The sequence below is a fragment of the Cavia porcellus genome, unplaced genomic scaffold, assembly GCF_034190915.1.
Source record: "Cavia porcellus strain 051 isolate PalLab524CR breed Dunkin Hartley unplaced genomic scaffold, mCavPor4.1 scaffold_4, whole genome shotgun sequence".
NCBI classification, from domain to species: Eukaryota; Metazoa; Chordata; class Mammalia; order Rodentia; family Caviidae; genus Cavia; species Cavia porcellus.
Window position 1 is genome coordinate 27,079,922 of NW_026947487.1, and position 26,875 is coordinate 27,106,796.

At 35.3% G+C, this 26,875-nt stretch overlaps 1 protein-coding gene across 13 annotated transcripts in view; it reads right to left on the reverse strand.

Annotated features, from left to right (window-relative positions):
- Rbm26 (RNA binding motif protein 26) overlaps window positions 1–26,310 on the reverse strand; it is a 75,985-nt gene extending 49,675 nt beyond the window's left edge. For 10 of the 13 annotated variants that reach the window (XM_063246911.1, XM_063246915.1, XM_063246909.1 and 7 more), the window contains exons 1-6: window positions 25,760–26,309; window positions 6,551–6,669; window positions 5,613–5,749; window positions 3,887–3,975; window positions 2,938–3,155; window positions 1,110–1,370 (exon numbers count right to left, since the gene is read on the reverse strand). In XM_063246911.1, the coding sequence (XP_063102981.1) occupies window positions 1,110–1,370; window positions 2,938–3,155; window positions 3,887–3,975; window positions 5,613–5,749; window positions 6,551–6,669; window positions 25,760–25,830 (895 nt within the window). In that variant the 5' untranslated portion in view covers window positions 25,831–26,309. Of the gene's footprint in view, window positions 1–1,109; window positions 1,371–2,937; window positions 3,156–3,886; window positions 3,976–5,612; window positions 5,750–6,550; window positions 6,670–25,759 lie in introns of all 13 variants that reach the window. The other 3 variants (XM_063246916.1, XM_063246912.1, XM_063246913.1) reach the window with 2 other exon arrangements.
- Between the last annotated feature and the right edge of the window lie 565 nt (window positions 26,311–26,875).

Below are 26,875 nucleotides of genomic sequence, written 5' to 3' on the forward strand. Positions count from 1 at the left end.
TACTTTGTTTATTCAATCATTTGCTAATAAGTATACAGGTCACTTCACAGGATTTAGCTACTATAAATTTTGCTTTATAAATATTGGTATGCATGTAATGCTGTAGCAAACACTCAAGCGTATATACCATATAGTACCTCTCATTTAACTAAGGCAAACTACAAATAATTTCAACTATAAAGGATGGATAGAAAGGAACAAGGAGTGAGGAGGAGGAGGGAAAAGGGAAATAACAGGGATAAAAATGTGCCATGTTCAGGACCCTAATAACTCCAATCAATGCAATCATTATATGCCATAACATGAGTTAAAACAAACAATATCAACAAGAATATAAAAGATGACAGAGAAACTAGAGGAGTAGAATGAAAGAGAGGGAAGGGGGTAGGACAAAAGCTGTAATATGTACATGTAACCACAGCTCAAGATGATTGCAAACTGTGACAATTGCAAACATACACTAATAAAAAAAAATGAAAGAAGTTAAAAAAATTTATCAAGTGTTAATATGTCTAACATGCACATGCATATTATCTACCATAACTACTCTACCTAAAAAAAGTACCACCAAATGAAAGTTTACTAAGCTAGCTAACAAGATGACATAAAACTTACATTTTGTCACATTTTTGTCATTAAAAACAAATCACTTAAATTTCTCATTTGAGATTACAAGAATATTGCAACTCTAGCTTTAGTAAGTTATAAAATTTTGCCTATTAATACTTGAAAGTCTTCCGTTCTCTTATAAAAATCTTAGTAACGCATTTCTAGGTCTTAGCTACATTCTAATATTCACTCATTTCTAAAGTGAGTTTTGTCATAATATTAGAAGCAGCTTCCTTGAAAAATGAATTCAGTAGATACAAATCTAGGGATGGAATGGGAGTTGGTTTAAAAATTTCAACATCTCAGCCTTTGAATTGATATTAAATAGGCAGAGGTAACCAATGAAATGTACAATAATATTCTGGAATTTAGGAAATGACAAAAACTAATTTCTCAATATTTTAATACCAGAGGTAAGTCTGTGAATAACTGTACTTCCTAAACTTACAGAATTTAGGAGGTTGCAAATGTTAATTTAATACTTTAATTGAAAGACTTACCGTCATAGTCTCTACACCGTTTCTTTGGCATTGGTGGTCTTACATAAGAGTTATGGTCCACTTGGTCTTCATGAAATTCAGACCAACTTTCAGTAGTGTTATTACCATGATGTGTAGGTGCAATTACAGTAATAGTACTGCTCAAAGTAGGTACAGGATAATGACCAGATGAGATATTAGGTACTGAAGAGACTGGAGTATAATTATTTTCTAATGGATCTGCTCTATCCAAGTCATATTTAGGTTTTACCAGATCCCTTTCTGCAACAAAACACAAACAATTTACAAAGAGCACTCTACTAAAAAACAAAACAAAAAATCAGCATCTCAGTTTTAAAGTGGTATTTTTTGTTAAAATAAGGAATTTTTAAAAAATTGTTTCTTTTTTTTACAAACTACTTAATTACTATAGACAACTTCCAAGTAAGCTATTTCTATTCAATAACACCTAAAGTGTAAAACTACACATAAAGTTATGCTACTGTTTAATGAATTTTTCCTTGAAATTTTGTTTGTAGAGAAATTTTATTATTGTCATTATAATCTTAGTACAGCCCACAAAACAGAACATGTAATAAAAACATTGTATTTTTCCTCTGATAAATATTTCATCATCATCCATCTAAAGACATGAAGTTGAGAATAGATAAGAAAAGGAACAATGGGAGTTCATATTAAACATAAACTAGGCAGTACATAGTTTCAAGAAACAAAAATATCATGGAGATAAGTAAAGTAATATGCAAAGAGAGCTACTATCTACACCTACATTATAGCCCGGAAAACTGTCAGAAAAACAGCAGAATACAAGGATTATACTAAGAAAAAAAAAAGTATTAACAAAAATCTAAGATTGAATAAGTGTTTTACTCAAAGGTGCTTTAGTTATATTTTTTTCAGAATCTTTCAATATGTACTAGAAGAAAAATTACACATGTTGAAATGATATACTCTTGCAAATACATCTTGAAATACAATGTTTTAACTTTTATAGTTTTGAGGCACAATATAAACATCTAAATAAAAGTACCCAATGCAATAAGCTATTATCTATGTATATATATACCTTAACAACATATATAAAAATCTGAAAGTTATAATGTAAGTTGTGATCTATATATGTAACTGTGAAACCAACACTACAATCTGGTGACGAACTGACTCTTCACCTTGAAATGTATCCTCAGACCCTTTTGTTAATGACCTTGTAATCCATTCTGTCTTTACTGTAGCAACCACTCACTGGTTGGCTTTGTACTGTTATAGATTAGTACACGTTTTCTAAAATCTTATATACACATTACCTTCATCTGCCTTCTTTGCTCAACGTAACACAGAGTACATGTATCAACAATTCCTTTTTATTTATGCTAAAGTATATACCACAATATGTGGAAACCATATCAATATCCATCTAATGATAAACATCTGGGTTGCTTTTAGTTTAAGGTTATTACACATAAAGCTGGCACAAATATCTGAATACAAATCTTTATATGAACAGTTTTCATTTCTTTTTAGGTAAGTAGGAGTGGAATTCATGGGTCATTTTCTAGGAACAGGTTAACATTTTAAGATACTTTCAGAAAGTAATTTTATCTCCATTCTCACCAACACTAAATGTAATCTTTTTCCATTGTAAATGTCCTGTTAAACGTAGGAGGTATCATTCTAACCTACAATTACAAACAAACATTTACTTACACCACAGGAAAATCGTAACATTAAAAAATGAAGAAAACACTGGCGAAACAAACAATTTTAAAAACCCTTAAATATAGAATTTTTTGCAGTAAAACAATGCCAACCAAAATTACGTTTTATTTACCCCTGCTTCGTGTTCTGCTTCTGCTTCTAGTCCTGCTTCTATCTCTATCCCTGTCACGAAGTCTCTCTTTACTCCAACTTCGGCTTCGACTCCTGCTGTAACTGCGACTTCGCCCTCGTCTTCTATTGTAACGGTCTCTGTACGAATCTCTTCGGGGAGGGTTTCGATCATAATCTCTTTTGCGAGAACGATCGTCTTTTTTCCTTTCATCACGACTTCTAAAGAAACATATGATTATTCTTAGGCAAATAATAACTATGTAGGGAACAAACTGCATTCACGCAGAAGCTGTGTTCACTTACTTGTATTTGTCTTATCATCAGAATACAAATATGGGAAAGTCAATCTGAAAAATCTTAGTTTAAGTAGTCGAAAACATTTTTCAAAAGCAAAAATTATTTCAATGTCTTAACCCTTAATGTTATACATATCAACATCTATACAGTAAAGCATATGTACATAAAGGTGTATTATTTCTGTCTTACACATCCAACAGTCTTGTACCTATATTCTAGAGGTATTTATTGTATCAGCATATTTTAAACATTTTGAAATTTTAATGGAAAAAGTAAATCACCCTAAATGGAAACTTCAGACAAAAAGGTCTCATGTTACAATTCCACTATAATCTCAAGTTAAGAATAAAAGTAATAACTAATACCTGTCAAGCACAATTCTGAATCTTGCTGCCAAAATACAAGTTTGAAACACTTTTTTTTTTTTTTTATTATTGGTACCGGGGATTGAACTCACAACCATGAGCTTGCAAGGCAGGTGCTTATGCCGCTAAGCTAAATCCCCAGCCCCTTGAAACACATTTTCTTGGTAGAAAAGTAACAAGGACCAATAAAAAAAAAGTAGATATTTTTTGCTCCTATGTAAAAGACAATCAGACTCATATAAAAGGTTATCAAAATCTACATTAAGCATAGCTCAGGGAGCCACTCACCTATTTTCTCTGTATCGGGAGCTTGACTGAGGAGGACTATGATTTAGTCTTCTAGAGAATTTCTTCTCTCGCTCTTCTTCCTTAGTGATCTGATATTAAAAAAAGTGTACAAGTTTAGTTATTCCTTACCATGTTCTATTTCAATGACTCAAAATTAATTTATATAATACGGGAGCCAAATTGTCATTTTCTGTAAGTAAATTTCCCTACTAACATAATCATTTAATTTACCCATAATGGGCAGTTGGCTGAAAGACTGAACATAAATATAAAAAGTTACAAGAAAATATTTTAGTAAATCTCATTTTAATATAATTAATAGACACAATTTTATTCCTCCTTCAAAAGTCTAACATATATTCATGTTTTGGTTTCATGGAGTTAAATCTCACATAAAACTCATCAAAGAATATAGCAGGATGCATTTGAAATAACCAAGGTATTAAAATGGCACTTGAGGGCAGGGGACATAACTCAGGAATAGAGTGTTTACCTATATACATGAGGCCATGCCTTGATTCTTAGTATCACCCCCAAAAAACCCCAAAAGATTCAGGGTATTTGAAAAGTCAGTACAGTATATATAGTTTTTTATGGCATCATATCAACTACACATTCCTGTTTCCCAAGGTGGCTTCCATTTCTATTATGTAACTGCTAAAAAGCAGGCATAAGAAACAGTTCCTTGATCAGTGTTACTTTTTTCCAGGCTTTCCTGCTTAGAACATGGGCCATTACTTTGTCAGTTTTAAAAATGGATTTATAAGTTAAACAAATTCAGGAAACATTGAAAAAAAAAAAGTTTCTGTGAATATACCAAGGCTTAAAGTTGTCATTTCTAGTAAGAATTCTAAGGTATTCTGATGTAACCTACAGATAGGGAATACATGTCCTGGTTTACAGTCAGCTTTACCATCTCTCTTTGGGTTACAGCCAACCCAGGACAAACTAACACAGTTCTGCTGATATACTTCTTCCCCTCTCATAACTCATTACCAGGAGAATTAAGCTCATCCTTTGTGACTCCAAAAACTTTGGAAGCCTATGCTGTTTTCCAGCAGATTTCACCTCATACACCTCTGCTGACTTTACTCTGCAACCTGCATTTAAAAATTGTTATGATTTATCTATTATGCAATCATAGGCAGGGCTTTTGAGGGTGACTGGTGATTTGGAGGGTGACAGTGGGGCTGACAGCTGACTCAATGTTAGGTGAGGGTGTGGCATGAAATGGTTAACTCTTTACCCAGCATTGCCCCTGACTTTCTCTGCTTCTCCACCACAGCACCATAAGTAGCTTCTTTTCTTTTTTGGTCTTTTTTATCGGTACCAGGGATCGAACTCACGACTGCCTGCTTGCAAGGCAGGCACTTAGGCCGCTGAGCTAAATCCCCAGCCCCGGTAGCTTCTTTTCTACTATATCCCTCTACTACACTGTCCTACCTTGGAGCCATATGATTATAAAGTGAACCCCTCTACAAAATAAACCTTTCCTCCCTTATTTATTGGTATCAGATATTTTGTCCAAGTGACGAAAAAAGTGACAAAGGCACAGACATAGCCATTAATATAAATACATGCTAAGTCCCATTAATGTATCTAGTGAAATCATCAAACCTTTCAGGATGTCTTAAAAATACAAAGATACAGAAAACTCAGTTTAATTATTCTTTGTACATTTACAGAAACTATAACATAAGCTATAAGGAATAACACAAATTTTTACCTCTTCTTTTTTTATATCTTTTTCTTGGTGCTGAAAAAATTCTACCTTCAGGCTTCCTGATGATGGCTGCTCTGGAGGAGGTAGATAACTCTTTGTATTCACAGCATCAAAAAGTTTTTCCACAAATATCTGTGTCTCTAAAAATTAAACAAAGAAGAACAACAGATTAAAAACACTTTAGAAGATATTAATTCCCTACTTCTACACATTAGTCTTCTAATACATTAGACCTCTAATAAGATAAAAACCATGGCTTTTACAAATGCAGAAATTTTACTAAGACCAACAGCTTCTTAACTAGCGAAAATGGTGTAAGTTCCATGGTAACAACTCATTCATTTCAATGTTAAAGGTGGCACAGATTGGAATGGTCAGATCCTCTGAGTAACTTCTGAGTATGATTTGTCTTTTCCATGAAGTCCACCCAGTATTTAACAGCAAATATTGTCTAGATGTAGGTAAAGTGCAAAAAAGTTGAAAACAATATGCTAGACAAAATTCAAAGTAGTTTCCCAAACAGTACTATCTTTAAATAAACATTCAGTCTTTTCTGAACTTTTTAACCTATGTAAGAAAAAATAGCTGGGTGCGGTGGCATATGCCCGATATCCCAGTGCTCAAAAGGCTGAGGCAGCAAGACTGCTGGGAGTTCAAGGACAACCTGGGATACATGTGGGTTCAAAGACAACCTGAACTACATAGCAAGACCACATCCCAAAAAAAAAGAAAAGCATCTTTTAAAAATTATCAAAAAGATATTAAATGAGAGGAAGCTTCTATTTTAAATAAGCTCTAGATATGACCAATATTACTGATTTTTGAACTTTTGTTATAATTATAGCCTTTTACTGAGTTCCTTTAATACTGTATGGATAATCTGTTTTAACTTTTTAACTAACTATTAAAGTAAAATAGTATATTAAAACCAAAGATCTTACCTTTCTGAAGAAATACATCCAGCTGATCAATACATAATGCCTTTAACTCTTTTTCACTTTTGTCTTTCTTTACCAAAGCCAGAACATATTTTGCTAGGGCTGATGGATCTGCATCACAACTAAAAAAAACAAAACAATGTTGAAGAACATTTAACCATAAATACCTACATTTTTTTTTATTTTAAAGAGAGATTAAGACAAAACAGGACATAATAGAGCAGATCAGAACAGAACAATGTAAACAACACAGTATTTCACCAGAAGACAACCTGTAAGTAACAGTAACTACCACGATGTCTCTTTCTTTGAAATAGTTGAGTATAACTTCATATACTATAGTATCAAACATAACAAAATAGAATGAGACTATTACAGGGCTTTCAGAACCAAATAACAGAAAACAAACAATGCCTACTATATTATCTCATTTTTCCATAGAAAATGTGTTTATACTTTCACACGTAATACAATCTAACATGATAGAGCCAATGGAAACAATACCTGCACATTCTATAAATCACATTTACAAACTTACTTAGAAGGAATGAAAAATAGTTACATGACTTAATATATGTAAAAAAAACTGGTCTCATGGAAGGCACTGAATATGCTTTTTCTCTTCAATATATCCTGCAACCATTCATCCACTCATCCATTCTTCTCCCTCCTTTTCCTTTACAGTATTGAAAACTGAACACAGGATCTTCACACTGAGCTATATCCCCAATCCTTTTTATTTTTATTTTTAGCAGTGTCTAAGTCATGAACTTATCCAACTCAAACTTTTGATTTTCCTGCCTCACTCTTTCAAAGAACTGAGATTACAGTCATAAGCCATCACACCCAGCTTCACTTCTTACACACACAATATATTAAATTAACCAGCAGAAAAGAAATCCTAGAAATAGACCCAAACATATTAGAAATTTGTGTTAAGATGGCATCCACATCAATAACAAAGAAATGAACCATGTAGTAAATGGTTTTCAGACAATTTGGCAATTGCCTTTTTAGAAAACAAACCTGGATTCATAATTTAACCCATATATTAGAGCAAGTACAAAACTGCAAAAGTATATGAAACCATTAATTTTTAGAGAAAAATGAGTTATTATGTGCCTCTGGAGTAATAACCTTTTCAGTTATGATGCAAATTCACATATCCCTAGAGTAATGTGACTATATTAAAAGAAAATTTCAGAATAAAGTCAAAAGAAAAACAAGAAAAAAAGTTCCAATAGTTAACCAATTACAAAAAGGAAAACTTCCTTAATATGTAGTTTGTATCAGGCAAAACCAACTTTCTTTCTTTTCTTTTTTTTCATTCTTCTTTTTTTCTTTTATCGAGACAAGTTCTCAACTATGTATGTAGCCTAGGCTAGCCTTGAACTCACTATGTACCCCAAGCTGGCTTCAAGGACAATTAATAGTCTTACAAAGAATATAACAGTACTATGTCACAGAATCAAAAGGTATATCCCATACATAGTGTAGAATTTTGGTTGTACATTAGAATCATCTATAGAAAAACCTAATTCTGAGTGAGCAGACAGGCCTAATTCAACCCTCTTTATTTTACTTTGCTGTTTGTTTGTTGCACAAATCTGACAAGAGGGTCAAGAGTTGAGAACTCCCAATACATGGAAAACAAACACAATACTCATCATATATGCTATAAGACACTCTGCCTTACATCACTGAAGTGATTTTATAGTACATCATCAAATTCTTCACTTCTCCATTCAAATCCCCAAGATTTTAGAATGGGATTAATTTAGTGAGTTGCTACTAACACAGACTATGGCTATGGCTGAGGCAAAGGTATGGTCTTACTTCAGGAGTAGGACACAAAAGGTATTGTTTTCCTCTACGCTCTCTCTTCAACTCTTGTTCTGGAGAAATCAACTGCTATGCTCCAAGCACACTCAAAGAGCCTTAATGGAGAACATTAGGTATTCACAATGAAAAGAAGTCTCCAGCTAACAGCTCCAAGGGAATAAGCTGGGAAGCAAATTCTACATTCCCACAGAACCTTGGGAAGACTGCAGGCCTGAAAAACAGATGTCCTTCAGAGGAACCAAGTAAGATAAACCCAGCTAACCTGCTCCCAAATTCCTAACCCATGGAAAACTATGAAAATGATAACTGTGATCAAATAAGTCTAAAGATACTTCTATCTGGCAATCTAGTAATACTATATAACAATATTGCAACATGAATAAGCACAAGCAACTAAAAATTCATCTAACTAAACATCAAGCCGAATGTTCTTTAGTTTACTGAAAATTATTTTGATACCTAATAATTACTATTAGATACCAGATTACTCAAAGTCTCAGAGTCATTGGGTCCAAACGCTACACTGGTTTTACACTGGTTTCTTGTGTTGAATTCTCACTTTTACAGTGATCTAATGATTTGTCATTTTCCATTTGTCTTAAATACTGAATCTATTCTATTCTTACATTATTTTTAATTAGGACACTAAAAGTGAATTAAAATTTTAGCAAGAAAACTGGTTATTTTTATAATAACTACTATCTATAAACTATAGTTTGAGAAAACAGCAAGATAAAACTAGTGAACAATCTGCTTTACACTTGCAAGAAGCAATCTGAATTCATTCAAAAACCAGTAAAAGACACAAGAAGAAACAAACTATCAGCTTTGTGTGGCAGGCTAAGTCAGGAAGATAGCAAGTTTGAGTCTAGCCTAAGTAACTTAGTGACTTACTAGGACCCTATCTCAAAATTTAAAATTAAAAAAAAGGCTCAGGATGAAACTCAGTGCAAAGGCTCTAGGCTCAATCTCCAGTACCCAAGAAGGAAGAAAACAAAACTACCACATACTAAAATTCTAAATGCCTGAGATAGTCTAAAAGGTGGATTATTTTTAAAAATTTGTCTGAGTTCAAAATATATAGTAGAAACAATATTTACAATTTCATATTTACTATCAAAACTAGTAATTTGTACCTGAGAGGTACTTTTCTTAAGTTCTGTAAGTCATTTCACTGCAACTGGTATGTTTTGAAAACAAGTTACATACTTTCAAACTCTCGTTGAATAGAAAATAATCTGAGCCACATAACCTCAATAATATATCAAACTGTTAGGTATCGGGAGAAGACAAAATATGTCCTCTTTTTCACTTGTTTTAATTAAAAGTACTGATGCAACATCTAGCTACATCTAGAAAGAACTTGCTATGCAAAGTTAATGAAATAAAATCCTTTAAATTACCTAACAAAATAAAACTATACTTAAATAGTGAAGGGCTACTTTTAGAAAGCTGTCTCCATGGTCACCAACCTTGTTCATAAGGTATTTTACTAGCTGCCACTACTTCAGACATGTTCATGATCTGAATGACACATAACTTGTCTGAGGAGTGTAAAACCCCTTTATAGATCACAAAGAAAAGAGTGTAATAACAAAGCTTTGAAAATGAACTAGTCATATGTATTCTCTGGATCTAAAAGACAGAGTAGTATAAGAGGAAATACATGTGCAAATCTATTTCACTAGATCAATATCACACTTCTATCAGGGTCAATTTTTTATCTTCATAAACTCTGACGAACAAAATAAAATAACATTTGATGACTATCTTCCAAATATCACAATCATTATTTAATAATATTTAATATGCACTCACTGTGTCAGACACTGTTAAGTTTGAGGATACAACTCAAAAAAAACATAGTACTTATGTACCCAGAATTTGCATTAGAGGTGGTGGGAGACAGGTTACACACATACATACATAAGATATACTGTCAAGCAGACAAGTGTTTTGAAAAAACTAAGTGGGTAAAAGTGTAAGTATAGAGGAAGAGGAAGGACTAGAAGGAAAAAAGGGAAGGAGGAAAGGAGGGAAAAAGTAAACTAATACAGGATCTTGGATAAGTATATCTGGGAAGGACTTTGATGATGAGACATTTAAACAGAAATGTGAATTTAAACAGAGATTTGAATACAATACAAGCATGCTTCACTGCTACCCTGGGAAAAGGACAACTCAAACCAAGGAACTCCAACAGTAAGACCTGAGGTAAAAACCTCATTGACACACAGGAAAAAAAGATTCCAGTGAAATGACATAATATCCACAAGCATTTGGATTTCTAATCTCTCCTCTTCAAGGATTTCAAATTAACTACTTTAGTGACCTTTGTCAGATTAAATATCTAGGACACTATAAAGTCATTTGCACAGTGATTAAAAGGTATAAAAACTTACCTTTGAATATACCGTTACAGATGCAACCAGTAAGATTAATTTTATTTTTAAAAATAGTATAGTTGAAGAGGCCCAGCTTCATGCCTAACTTTTAAAAGCAGAGGTGACTATGTAAAAGGATTACTCGCTTTCAGCTATACTTCCAAGAGGGAAGCGTAACTTAGTAAAATTACAGAAGCCAAAGGAAAGCAAAAAGTCAAATATATTAATATCCCTCAAAGAACTGAATTTTCTTAATAACATAAACCAAATTGTCCAAGAAAAAAAGTTGCAATTAGCCTATTAGTCATATTAATGTATGTTTATAATTTAAAATTTTCAAAATAGTAATGAGACAAAAAAAAAATAATAATAAAGCTACACTACTCCAGTACAATATTTCAAAAAGAAGTTTGTTTTGCCCAAGCCTTTTGAAGGCTTTAGAAATTCAGTGTAAGATAACTGATAGAATTTAACCTAAGCCTCCATTTTTGGTAATCTTGAAAAGGCGGAGCTGGAGGTGGTAGTAGAATTTAAAAATTAGATTTAAATATGTTAACTCAGTAACTTTAGAACACGGATATACACCCACGTCTGTTCCTAACCAAATTTCACTTTATATTCAGGAAAAATATCTAATTTGCATCAAAGCCATGATTCTATACTCTGTATTTAGGACTATTCTTTTTAAAAAAACATAAATTTCCTGCAAAAAATACACTGAAAATTTTAAATGCTAGTTTAGTGTGCTGCTTTATTCTACTAAAGGCAAAAACAGATCATTTGTATACAGTAATTACAAAGTCATTATTACTACATACCCAGTTTATTCTACAAAATAACCATCAAAACATTTAAACCTCAAGATCACAATTACTTCAAATGTTTATAATTTAACTGCAGGCTGAAAATATCCTTAATGATTTTAAATCTAGGGTTTAATACAGACCACTCCTTACATGTGTTTTTACATTCAACCTGATGTGACATGTTATATTGCAGTATATGGTCTTACAGACAGCGGGGGAAAAAACACGCTACAAAAGTTTTAGGAACCCCCACAAATCCTCACATGACAGTTAAGAACCACTGCTTTAGAAATTATTAAATTACCTATTACATGTCTAATTCAAACATTCTTACCCTTTCCAAGACCCAATAAGAATACAAAATCAAAGTAAAAGTATATACAACTAAGTGCAAAGAGCAGTCGGCCACATGGCAAGCTAAGCACAAATAGTTGTAGTTGTAATATACCACAGAAATATAAATAAATAAATAAAACACTAGAATAGCAATATGGCAACCCACAACAAAACACATCTAGGTGTGTGGTGATTCATACTGAAGAAGAGTTAAGTTTTCTGAGAAAAGGCTTATTTCCAAAGGTTATGGTTTTAGTTACATCCTACCTAATTTGAAATAATCATTACCGTCAGTTACTAAAAGGTAAGGAGTATTTCCTTTCCAAGAAATAGAAGTTATCCAGGAGAAATACTATTACAGACTACAAATACGAAAGACCTATTCGTATCATTCCATTGTATACTTTGTTGAGTCTACTTAAATCCTTCAGACTTGTTTTTCATATATTTAAAAATTAAAAAATAGCCACCATGGTTAATGCAGGATGGTAGGCTACACACATTCACTTTCTAACTCTTTTTCTAATATTGTCACTAAAATTTTCTAATACAGCCACTATGGGTTTTTTTTGTTTGTTTGTTTGTCTGTTTGTTTGTTTTGTCTTTTTCGTTTTTATCAGTACCAGGGATCGAACTCACGACTGCCAGCTTGCAAGGCAGGCGCTTATGCCGCTGAGCTAAATCCCCAGCCCCTACTACAGCCACTATGATTAGGCTGAAAATATTTTTACTAGAAAGAAGTCATCATACACAGTTTTTAGTTCACAAAGCTCAGGATTAATAAAATTAATGTTCTTCATAATAGAAAATCACTATTCTGGGCCACTGCATTCTCATTTCCATGGTGGCCTGCTCTCACTTGATACAGTGTACTTTTTTTTTCTTACTTTTCTTGGCCCAACTTTCTCTGCAGTGTTCATTCCCATTCCTTTAATAAAACTTTACAACTGTTAAAAAACAAACAACAAGAAAATTGTTGTTCTGCCAAATTAGACATTATTATAAATACTATAAATAAGATTGCAAATAAGGCAGCGTTTATTAGCCTGTCAAACATCATAACAAATGTTAACTACTAAAGAATGAACTACGACAGAACTGTGGATAAGATGCCTACATTCACTCCTTAAATTCTGCTGATATATTTTAAGTACTATATTTCCCTTTCAAGTCCTCTCAGTCCTAAATCATACTGTTAGCCTTTTCTTTCCTTGAAGCAGTCTGTTATCATTTTAAAAAAATCTTAACTCCAAAAAACCTGAGGCTTTGAAGTTTCTACTTCTGTATTATTTTCACTTTATTCACTAGTTATATAATGCTGGGTTAGCATTTTATTTCTCTAAACTTTACTCATTTATAAAACAAACATCAAACCATACTGTATGAAAAAGTGCATCATTTGGAGTAAAAGGCTCACACAAAAGAACCCAGTGATTTTATTTATATGAAGTTCTTAAGTCTGGCAATACTACCATAGTATATAGAGAAAAAAGTCAGACTAGCACTTCTAGATGTAGGAGGGAGCACGGGAAGCAGACAAATGAAAATTTCAAGGATAATGGTAATGTTTTTCAACTTCATTCTGAATCACAAAAATGGATACATCAGTCAAAATATAATGTACTTATTTGTACATTTGACTGTAGGTAAATTTTAAATTAAAAGAAAAACCTAAACCAATATTCAACTCCTAGTGATACATATATTTTACCAGTAAGTGCACTGATGGCTAACACTTATTTTGAAATGAAATAAAGGAGAACACAGATTGACAAGTACACTAAAAGGCACTGATACACTCTGGTAGTGATATACCCACCGCTAGAATCTAAGCAGTACTGCAAAGACTTGTCTGTATTATGATTACTAATAAAATGCTTTAGTGCCTGCCTGGCAAGCACGAGGTTGTGTTTGATCCCCAGAACCAAAAATTAAGCAACAAAAAAAGAATAAAATGTCAGGAGAGAGTCAAGCAATCATAGGAAAATTCTGATGCTTACTAACAGTAAGTGACAGACCCTAACAGTAACAGTGACTGACCCTTACGAGGAATTTTAAATAAAAATCAAAGTGGAAAGACATACAAAAATCCATACAACATATTAAAAGTCTAGAATAAATCCAAATACCCATAGGAATTTAGTATATAAACAAGGTGGCACCTTGAAACATTAAGAAAACACAGATTAGGCAGTCATCTGTGTAGAGTTAACTCTGAACACATCTCAATACAATAAATCAATAAAGTTTGACCCATATTTCATATTCAACTACCAAATATACTTTAGATGGTTATAAGATTCAAGGGTTAAAAATATCATACAGGACATGGATGACACTGTTAGAAAACTCTGAAACAGAACCCCTGACTGCCTTTAATTTCTGGTTCATTACAGCCTGACATGATTTACAGCATGCAGTCATTTATTCAACTTCATTAACTGTGGTAAATCAATTAGTATACTGGCAAACCAGTTAGGAAGACTAGATAACACTGTTGTATTATCATCATCATCAATATCTTCATTTTATTTATTTAATTTTTTGGGGGGGTCTTTTTCGTTTTTATCGGTACCAGGGATCGAACTCACAACTGCCTGCTTGCAAGGCAGGTGCTTATGCCGCTGAACTAAATCCCCAGCCCCAATATCTTCATTTTAGAACTGAAAAAAATTTTGTGTTGTCTATGACACAAAGTCCAGACTTCAGGACCTAAGACACTAAATCCAACTACATAAAATGAAACTGTTCTACATCAAAAAATTGCCAAACTAGGCATGGTGTTACATGCCTGCAATCTCAAAAACTCAAGAGCATGGATCAAGTAGGGTCATTTGAACACAGAAGTTTGAGGCCTGTCAGAACACACAGTAAGAAAAACATAATTTACCATAAACAGAACAAATATAAATGTCAGTATGGAGCTACGTGTAGTGGTGCATGCCTGGAATCCCAGCTCTGTGAGGCTGAGGCAGGAGGATCGCCAGTTTAAGGCCAGTCTGGACAACACAGTGAGTTCAAGGCCAGCCCAAACTACATAGCAAGACCTTGTCTAAAAGAAACAAATGTCAGTACAGAGAAGATAAAGTTGCACCCCTTATCGCAATCTCTGACATGGGAAAGCGTTTCTACAGGTCAACTTAAAAAAAAAAAGTAACAAAAAAATTAGAGTATGAACTGACAGAAAAGTGTGTGCATGTGCACGTGCATGTACATATTTGTGTCTATGTTCTCTATATGGCTGGTTCTTAAAATGTAAGAAGTTTCTCAACCTAATTCATATGTGAAGTAAACTTTAAACCAACAGCAGTTTCTCTTCCAGAGCGTTGTAAAAAAAAAAAAATCTCAAGAAACCATTGTTCTCATCCTAACACCAAAAAACAAACCACTGAAAATACAAAGTTAGGCTGGGTATGGTAGCACACAGGACTATAATCCCAGCACTTAGGAGGCTAAGGCAGTAGGATCCCTGCAAGTTTAAGGCCAGCCTCTGCTACAATGTGAGTTTATGGCCAGTTTGAACTGCACAGTGAAACCTTGTCTCAAAATAATAATAATAATAATAACTGAAGTTTTTTTTTTTTTTGTCTTTTTCATTTTTATCGGTACCAGGGATCGAACTCACGACCACCTGCTTATAAGGCAGGTGCTTATGCCGCTGAGCTAAATCCCCAGCCCCTATTTTTTTTTAAGATATGATGACACACACACAAATTAACGAAACATCAGAAAATGACAAGCCCTGCATAAGAAAGAAGCCCATGGTTACTCTCATCCCTGGTGAAAAATGAAGAACAAAAATCTGCCACAGAAGGGAGGTATCAGCAAAACGTTAAACTATTTTTAAGTCACATATGGTCTATAAAGACAGACTAGAATCTCAATTTTCTAAAGCCACAAAATGAGATAACACCCACTCCCATCACTACTTAGTAACTAAAAATTCCAAAGTAGTTCTGGAAGAGTGCAGAGAACTAGAAAAGATCATCCTTCTATGTAACTGTAAAAACAGTATCTGAGCTCAGTAAGACAGCATCATACAATTTAATATACAAGGAAATGAAGTCTCACAAAAGGGAAAAGTGAGGCAGAAAAATGTCTGAAGACATTAATGACCAAGAACTTTCTAAAAATGATGGAAAACATCAAACTGTTCACTCATCCCTATGCACATCAAATTACTGACCAAATAAAAAGAACTAAATCTGAGAGGTAGTAAAAGGGAAAATTATACACACTCATTACAAACAGGCAAACAGAAGCTCAAATAATATATGATTTCTTATCAAAGACAAGAAGACAGAGGCAATGGAACAATGTCATAAAAAAGAACTGAAAAGCTGGGTGTGATGGCGCATGCCTGTAATTCCAGCACTTAGGAAGCTGAGGTAGCAGGATCCTTGCCAAGTTCGAGACCAGCCTGGCTACAAAGTGAGCTCAAGGTCAGCCTGAACTGCACAGTGAGACTCTGTCTCAAAAAGACAAAAAAAAAACCTAAAAGAAAACAATAAAACTAGTAAACTAGTTCACTATGATAAGGAGATTCCTAAAAAAAACCAAAACTAGAAATTCTGTTATTCCCCTTCTTGACAAGTGCTAAAGACACACATTACAGTGATATGTGCATGTCCATATTTACAGCAGTACAATTCATAATAGCTAAACCATAGAATAGCCTATATGTCCATCAACAGATAACTGATAAAGGAAATGTAGTATTTATACCAAAGGAATGCTACTCTGCCATAAGGTCAATTTGAGTCATTTATAGGAAAATGGATGAATTTTGAGACCATGTGGTAAGTGAAATACATCAGACATGGCCTTTAAAAATAACATGGTTGAGCCATGGGCTGGAAACAGAACCAAGAAATCAGTCTCCCCTTTCTGTCAGACAGAAGCAGCCATGACGGCTGAGAAAAGAACCAGGAAGTCCACTTGTCATTACCGGGAGCCAACAACAGTGCTGGGCTGGAAATGAGACCAAGAAGTAAGCCTGCCCTTCCTGTGAGCCAGTGGCAGCCATGCAGGCCAGGAAGAGAACCAAGAAATCAGCCTGCCCTTCTCAAGAGCCAGCAGCAGCCATGGGCCAGTGACAGCCATGGGGCAGAAAGAGAACCCAGAAGTCAGCCTGCCTTTGCTGTGAGCCACAAGCAGCCAGCCATGCAGGCTAGGAAGAGAACCCTACCTGCCTTCCCTATAAGCCAGCTGGTACACGCTGGGAGACAAGGAGAAACATCCCCACACATACTCTCTGTGTAGAAAACCAGCTCATTTGGAGGAACACAGACTGGGATAATAGCAACTGAGGTATAAAAACAACTTAATGCTTGAACTAATTAACTTTTGCAGGCTTGGGGCCAGTAGTCTGAGCATTTGTTTAGAGAACAACAATATGCAATATAGCAACTATGAGGGATTTCTTTATGCCTATTTTTGAATATCAACACTGTTCTTGCTGTTTTGTTTGGTTCCGTTTTATTGTTGTTTTATTCCCTTCAAAATTAAAAAAAAAAATCACATGGCTTCTTATATGAAAAACCCGAATTATAAATAAAAAGCAAAATAACAGATAAGCAACAGGAAGAGAGACAGGACCTTCTCAAATGAGAAGAGTTTCAAGAGACAGCGGGAAGACAAGGGAAAAGAGAAAAAGGGGATAAAAAAAGGAATTACTGTACTTTTATGTACTCATAAAAATAAAAAATATTTAAAGAGAAAAAGATAGCAAGTTAAACTTAATGTAAGTATTTTTAAAGGAATAATAAAAACAAAAATTTGAAATAGAACACAGGAAAAAAAGTCAGACATGGAAGTACACATGTGTGATCTCAGTTGCTCTGGGGCAAAGGCAGAGGTTTGTAAATTCAAGGGCAGTTACTTTTTTTTAAAAACCCTTAGTATCAGTTATAGTAAACTCTTAAATCTCTTTTCCTTAAGGAGGAACAAGAGAGATGTCTACTCAATACTGTACTGCAGGTGCTAGCCAATGTAAGAAATGAAAACATAAAATCAGAAAAGTAAAATCACCATTATTCACAGATGACATGACTGTAAAAATCCTACATGGGTTAGCTTTCTGCTACAATAATAAATACCTGCGACAATCAACATAAAAACAGAAAAGGTTTATTTGTAGCTCACAGTTTGAAGGTTCTAGAACATGTTCCATTGGCCCCATTGCTTCTGGGTCTATACCAAAGTAATACATAAAGGGGAGATCACATGGCAATACATAAGACCTTAATTTGTGGCTGGGGAACAAGAAAGAGAAGGGCAGGAGCCTAACCCTCAATGATAAAAGACCTCCTACTAAGTTCCATCTCTTAAAAGTTTCTGCTACCTTCCAATAGGACCACAATGAGGATCCAAAGGTTACCTCACGGACATTCATGGAACACTTAAGATCTAAGCTTACAGAATCTACAAAATAGTTACTGAAACTAATAACTATATTAGAAACTTATAAAACAACAAAGTCATTATACAAATATCAATTACAACTTTATAATAAAAATTCGAATATTAAATTTTAAAATGCTGCTTACCAAACATCAGGGGAAAAGAAAACAAGATTTTTAATGCCTTAGCAAAAACTACAAAATGTTGCTTATCTGTGGGTAAAACAAGTAACAGATCTCAACTATTCAAGCAATGAATTTCATCAATCTGAACTAGTGCTCAGAAAGAATACTGTGGGAAGAGTCACTATTTTTAAAAGTATAAATCACGTTTTTCTTAACATTACACTTGAACTTTACTTCTACATTTATACGTAATACATATATACATACATACATACATGTATGCGTATATATATGCAATAAAAACAAATGATGAAAGGCCATAATCATAATGCACAACGAAGTCCAGAAATCAAATGTCTTATTTTGGATGCTATCACCATAATTTACTATAAACAGAGTATGCTTCTTTAATCTTTCAGAGATTCAATTTCATCATCGTTAAGAGAATATAGCTCACATTCAATGAATGACAGAATAAGTACTCCTTCAGTAGACTGGGGAAACACAATCAGTATAAACAACATGAAGAATCACAACGAAAGTTCAGCTTTGTAGAAATTGACACATTATAAAAAGAAGATACAAGTAGAAAGATAATCTGAAGATCACTGGCATTCTGAAAGCCAAACTAGAAAGTTATCAGATTAATTACCCAGGAATGCTGCAAATTTTGATCAAGCAGTAGGATATAAAAGGTTGGACATTCATGTTAAAAGAACTCGAAGGAGCCAGTGTAAGTGCCTGCTTGGCAAACACAAAGTTGTGAGTTCGATCCCTGGTACAAAAAAAAAAAAAAAAAAAAAAACTGGAAGAAGCGAGGGACTTGGCTCAGCAGCATGCCTGGCAAGAGTGAGGCTATGAGTGCGATCTCCAGTATCTGCCCCCCCCCCAAAAAGAACTGAAAGGATGAATAGATTGAGGATAGAGAAATTTGTTAGGAAACAAACTCTAGTGATTTAGATAAGGAGTATGAGCTGCTTACTAAGCAGTGTTGGTAAAAGTGAATACAGGATAAGCAGAGGAAGAGAAGTCAAAATGTAAAATTTGAAGCATGGGTGATTTGAAGAAATGCAAATAAGTGAACCTCCAGAGAATGTTTCTTTGCAGACATATCATGTTCTGATGAAAGACCCAGGCAAATATACAACTGGCAATTGCAAGTAAGCACTCCAACCTTTGAAGAATGATAATTTATTCATGTAAAAAATAAAGTTTGTAAAGTCCACTAACAAGCTCTAAAATTCAACGCAAATGTGCAAGCACACCTTATATCCTAGGGAAGAGATTCTTTAACCATATTTTAAACAGATTTGGAACACATACTCAAAAAAAGTTTTAAAAACCCAACAGCATGGATTACAGAAGAAACTATCCATGAGATTTCTTAGTCCATTTCATTTGTACTGTTGTAACAGTACTGACTAGGTAATTTATAATGAACCTACAGACTTATTCAGGTTACTGTTCTGGATGATAAGGAAGTTCAGGGCACCAAGAGATTTGGCAATTTCAATCCCAAAATGTAGCCCCAAAAGGCTGCATCCTACAAAGAACATTCCAAATGACTAAACTGACTAAACGCAGGAAAACAAAGAGGCAAAAGGTAGCCCAATTTGTCCTTTAATAAAGGAAGACACCTCATGTCCTAATCACTTCTCAAAGATCCCATTTGTATCATTACAATAGCAACTAAATTTCATAATGAGCTTTGAAGGGCATAAAATATTCAAACCACAGGAAAAATGGATAAAATGTACAGAAGAAAATCTTGGAAAGGCTGGCCTGATGGGGCAACAGTAGCATGTCTGACTCCAAGAAAATTGTGGAAAGAAAATAAAATAATCATAACAAATTTTTGAAAAAAATTTCAACTCAAGAAAAGTAATTTTGGGGCTGGGATTTAGCTCAGTGGCCTAAGCACCTGCCTTGCAAACACGAAATTCTAAGTTCAATCGCCCGTATGATTAAAAAAAAGAAAGAAAGAAAGAAAGAAAAGCAACTAAGAAGAGACTGATTTGAAAAAAAAAAGAGAACCAAAGTATTATGGATTCAAGGCAATTATGTAGTTGAAAAACATACTATTAATACTATTATACACATAGGTCAAGAAGATAATAAACCTTATAGAAAGCTTTTAAATGTAATAAGAATGAATTCATTGGTGTAAGACAAGCAGTTCAGGTTGAATATACATAGTGAGAAACTACAGTGTATTTAAAGGCATTAACAAATAAAAGCAAATGAATTAAAAAGGCTATTCCTAGATCTCAAGATTTCAAGATTAAGGGACAATTGTTGCCAACTTGCCTTAAGGAAGGGAAATTTCTCAGGAGATCAAAGATAGGGAAAATCAAAACAAGTGAAAACTTCGGATGTAAAAAGATCATTCTGCAAACACTGAAGAACTCTTCCTGCGAGTCAGTAACAAATATACATTTTAATGTGGTAAGAAAGGTGACTTGTTAGCAACAAGTGTGGGTTAAGGAGAAACTATTACAAAAACTTCCAAGTTTTCATAAAGTCTAAACTATCAATAAATGACACTTCAAAACTTTATTCTAAACCCTAGTGCTCAGGAGACTGCAGTAAGATGGCTATGAGTTAAGAGGCTGGCATGGGCCATATAGTGAGTTCAAGAGTAGCCTGAACCACAAGAGCAGGATACTCTCTCCAAAAACCAAAAAAAAAAAAAAAAAAAAAACCCAACTTTGTTCCTTCTTAACAAAGTGATGAAATGTAATAGCAAAAACATATACAGAAATAGAAAACATTATCTTTTAGTAGTAAATTAAGAACATATGGGGTTTCTAAAGTCGAAAAGTTTGCACTTAAATCACAGACAAATCTTAACCTCATGCTTCAGTGTGTCCTTGACACAGCAATGCTTATCTAACAATAAAACTTAGAAGTAATTCAAAACATTTAACAACAATGCATGTAAATGTTAAGTGGTAGTGGTAGCAGTAGTTCAGATAACTATAGTAACACTAGCAACAGTAATATGACCTGTCTATTTTTAATCAACCAGAATTTAAGGAAAGTGATGAGGTAGGCTTTTAAACACACACAGCAGTCAATCCTTTCAACTGTAGGCAGAAACATGTAAAACTCTTGACATCCTAACAAAGAAAAGTGACCTTGAGCTAGGTGGTAGAAAAGCTTGTTTTCACTACAAGATACTATGTACCTGCACAGCACTACATAGTTTCAGAATTAAAAAAAAACTAGGCATTCTACACTTCACAGTTAAAACTTCAAATACAGTATGGGCACATCATTAATTAAATCCTACCATTAGCTCAATTTTATTTTCTGAAAAATTAAAGACTAATTATCTCTTAAGGTGTCCCTTCAGGTAAAAAAAATTCCTATTAAATGACCATGTTTGTGATGTGCAAACCTACAAAGATGTTTTTAAATACAGTGTAGGAGAGTATTTTTCATTCAAAGAAAAAAAGACCTACAAGAGCTTGTTTTCAAGATTATAAAATTATCCAAAGAAAGGTGAATGTTACAGAAAAAAACATGTAATTTATTATTATTAGCAAGTATGACTAAGCAAATACTTATAAAGATATCAACTATTTTAAGATGACAATACTAATACCTACATTTTCAATAATTTATGAAAAAGAAAACTCAAGACACTGATACAATTACAGAACTTACAATCAAGTAAAATACAAATTGACAGACTTTTATTTCATGCTGAAAACTGCAACAAGGCTTTCCCACTTAACTTCCCTATAAACTGAAAACTCACCTCTCCTAAAACTAGGTCCATTCTCTCCTTCAATACCATCGCAAATTCTCAACATGACTCAACAAAGTTCTGTGTGATCTGGTTCCTCTTTGGAGTTATCCGCTGCTGTTTTTCCTTTGATCTTTTTACAATTTCTTTCAATTACTCTAAAACACCTTTATCTCTTATTTTTAGGGCCTTCAAACAATCTGTTCTCCCAAACTCACAAATCTTTAACAATTTCACAGATCTCCATTCCCATCCCTTGCCCCAGCAAACTACTATTCATCCTTCCAAACTGAGGTTAAATATTACCACACCAGAAAAACCTTTCCTGACTTTCCCACACATGTATTTTGACATTCTGGACTTCACAACAGTCTTGTAATTACTTGTTCACATCATTTTCCCTTCCAAATAGTTAATGGTGTTAAGACAGTACTTTCACATCTTGTTTTCTACTACTTTCTCAATATCTAGCACACTAACTAGCACATTTGTAGGTAAAGTAGTCACAATTCAGTTAAGTCCAAAACCATGAGATGTGTTACTAACATTAGTAGCTAACAGTTCTATATAAATTTTAAATTTTATCTTATCCTTGATCCTCCATATGTTCCTCCTCTGAACAGATAACAGTTTGTCAATAACAGGGCTGAAGTATTTAAAGAAAAATAAATCCTTTTAGATAACAAACCAAGTCTTGAAACCACTGATCTTAATAATTGGGATCAGGTTTTTTTTTTTTTTTTTTTTTTTTTTTAAGCCATTAACTAAAAAAATACACCTGAGATGCAATGCAACTGAGGAGTCAGGAACACAAGACTTCTGTTTGTGTTTTTGTTTTTTGCAGTACTGGAAACTGAACCCAGGGCTTTTAGACTGAGCCTCATCCTGACCCATTTTTTATTTTGAGACAAAGTCTCACTAAATTGTCCAAGCTGAGCTGAACTTGAGATTTTTAGCCTCCAAGTGTACTGGAATTACAGGCGTGCACCCCCTTGCCTTGCTAAGGGGTTCAACAAAACAGCAACACACATTAGAAAACAACCAATCAAAATTCTAACTATCATCTACAATTCTACTAGCAATGCCTCATTTATTTACTGCAGTGCTATACCAATCTGAATAGGCTGAATGCTACATAGAATGTCTTTTTAAGCTAAAGAAAAATTAGAAACATTCACATTAGGTAGCTATAAATAGTGTTTTAGGTTAGTGAAAAGCGGAAGTGGCAGTAAAACTGATTTGAAACTGATTTTTTTAATCTAAAACCAAATGGTTAAAAAAGCTATCTCAACCCAACACATTTTCCAAAGCTTTCTGTTTAAGTCTTATCAAGTGCTAATTACACATCAGGCTGTTTCAATATTTTCTTAATATTTATTCATTATTTTCCCCATTTTACAGATGAGGAAACAAAGGTTCTAAGTTATAATGACAGCTGCTAAGTGGCAAGGGCACATTAACCTTTAAGCTCTGGAGTCTTTCCTATCAACTTTATGCTATTTTCCCAGTTGTTCCAAATCCATAAAAAATGGACTTCCTGTGTATGATGATGCATGGGATTGAACCCATGGCCTTGCACATGCTGAGCACACCTCTGCTAGGCTGTACCTTTCAGTCCTCTTGAATAAAACTTATATAGAGTCAAACTACTAAGATTACCAACTACCTCCACCTTGGCAAATTTAAGAGCCACTACTTATGTGCTCCAACTTTTTTATCTATTCTACAGCTAACTCCAAGCTAACTCTCCTTTGTCACACTTTTGTTCTTTTATTAATTAACATATAGCCCAGTTTTCCTCCTTAGTCCCGGGTGTTTTCTCTTCCCTACACATTCTACCTACGAAATCTCCCACCTTTCTCTTGCCCCCTTCCATTTGTTCTCTCTTAGCCCACCTCCACCATCATCAATCTAGTTGTGTAAACTAAATTTGCAACCATCATCCTTGATTTCTTTCCCTCATCTCCTTATCTTTCAGAATTACATGTGAAATATATTTGGTTTTGTTGCCATTATTGCAATGATAATTAGCCATCTCGGCCTACAAATGCCCTTTAGAATAACTGTTGTCTCCTTCATTTCATTTTGGCCCTTTAGTCTTCACAAAACAGGCACAGCTAAAATCAGTTCAGCCCTTGACTACTTTAAATCATTATCTCCCCATTATATTTGAAATAAAATCCTAATTCCTGACCATGACATAAAAAGATCCTATAGGGTCTAGCCCGTGCCTACTTCCACTACGTCATGTGTTTGCACTCTCGTTCCCCATCCATCACAATGCTTCTCGCAGCCACAGTGGCTTCCTTTCTCTTCCTAGGAATACATTAGGATCATGCCTGCTGGTGGTCCTTTGCATTTCTCTTCATACTGAAAAGAACATCTTTTCCGTTATTTTTACAGATGGTTCTTTCTCCTTAGGTGTTGCAAAAATGTCATCTGTTCAGAAGCCTTCCCTGACCATCAGATGTGAATTAGTTCCTGTTCTAAAAATTTATATGATCCTCTATTAAACAGTCACAGCTATATGCATCTCCAAAATGGTCTTATTTTACTTGTTGATTATTTCTTGTCAACCTTGGAATTTAAAAGCTCTATTCCCAATGCCTCCTACACAATACACAGTAAGACCTTTTAATAAACATCACAAGTGGTTTTTCCCGTTGCATTTTAAGTTGTTTACTGTACATCAATCATTTCATAAAGCACTTGGTGCATTTTATATTAGCAGGTAAATCATTACATTTTCCAATCTAAGACATTTCAGAACTCTAATTCCACCTTCTATCCCCAGTCGATCTTCAGCATCCCACTTAAGGCGGATAAGAATTCCATATGGATGAAGACTGAATTTTTTTTTTTTTTTTTGTCGGTTTCCTTTTTATCGGTACCAGGGATCGAACTCACGACTGCCTGCTTGCAAGGCAGGTGCTTATGCCGCTGAGCTAAATCCCCAGCCCCGAAGACTGAATCTTCTTCCTCCTCTTAAAGTGAACCAGCGTGTAGGTGGGAAAAGCGAATTTTACTAGGTACTATGGCACCTGTTACATCTTTAGTCAGTTAAGAGAGGTGCAGAGGCGACTGCCAGATGGCACATGGAAGACGCGGCCTTTCTTTTTGTATTTAAGTGGAACATGAGATTTAAATATCCTGCCCTAATCGTTATAAAGGCCATTCACTTCAAGAAACAAGGTAAGAGTCTATATACAAGGCCTGTGTTCAAATTCACTAAAACAAACAAAAAAACCCTCACTTTTAGGCCCTCGGAAAATATAGTTGCACGGTGGGAGTTTGTGTTGGTCTATATATAACGGGAAAACCAGAGCACACAACTCAAAGATCAGATCAGAGATAAATAGCTCTGTGATAAAATACAGCTCAGCTCAAGCTCTCTGGGTTATCCAAAACCTGGACGCGAGCAAGTAGGACCAGGAGAAACTAGAGCCCCGGAACCTCCATTCAGCGCTCCGGCCTCCACCGCAGCACTTTGGGGAAACTGCACACATCTGTGTGTCCGCCGCTCCACCACAGCCATCCCTGCAAGGAGATATCCCTGAGATACTCACATGGGCTCGAGAGTCTTGCTGAGCCAGGACTTGAGTGCCTCGAAGTTTTCAATGATCATTTTAGACACCATGCACCGCGGCCCTGAGGCCCGTCACACTCCGACCGCCCAGGTCGCGGCCGCTACGGCCGCCGCTGCCCCCGCCCCCTCTCCGCGCGCCGCCCGCGTGGGCCGCGGTGGGAGGCACCGGTGGCAGGTTCCCGCGGGCTCCGGCACACGAAAAGCTCCGCGGGGTCCACCGCAGGCCACGAGTCCACGGGATGCCAGCAGCTTCCCCCTCCCCAGACCCCGGCCCAGGCTCTGGCAGCAACGGTTAGCCTGGGCCCTCCCCCTTCCCGACTCCCCAGCGAATCTTCCCGAACCAGGAGCGCGAAACACGTTTAGACCCCAGATTTCTCTCAGCTTCAGATCTAGGTGCTTGTTGGCAACGCAGAGGAAGCAAAAGTGAAGAAAATGAACACGAAGGGCAGCTCAATGGGAACGATTCAGGGGGTCTCCCGGCTCCCAGCACCCCCAAGAAGATGGCTGCCGACAAACCTCGCGAGACTTAAAGTCTCGCGGTGACTCCTGGAGCCTGCTGGGAAGACACGTACATTTGAGGGCGGCATACTGGGCTAGTGTTATGGTTGGTGGCGTACGTATTTGGGATCCTTACAGCCCGGCTCCTTTCTTTCGTTCTTTAGTAACTAAAGGCAGACTTTATTACGAGAACCGAAAGACGACTGACTTCAGAATCTGCTAGAGCTGCAGCTCAAGATCCATGCGAGCGTCTCGGACTTTCGTCCCGAACTAACCTACGGAAACGGAGAGCCTCTAGTGGGCGGCTGGGCGTTCTGCGCTGCGCCGCTTCCGCAGTTTACCACGCTGCTCGAAGCGGTGGCTGTGCCCCGTCTCTGTGTGCTGTGATGTGGACGGGATTGTAAACACAGGCTAAGCAGAGCTAGCCCACTGAGACCTCTGCAGGGTTAGTGTCTAGTCCAGACACCATTTGTTGGCAGAGCCCTAATGACCTATGGGTGCTGCAAGACGAAGGTGAAGTAACTTGCACAGCTTTCAATTTCCAACCCTCTGAGACTTTCAAATTTTTCCCCAATTAAAAGAGTTTTGTTAGGCTTTT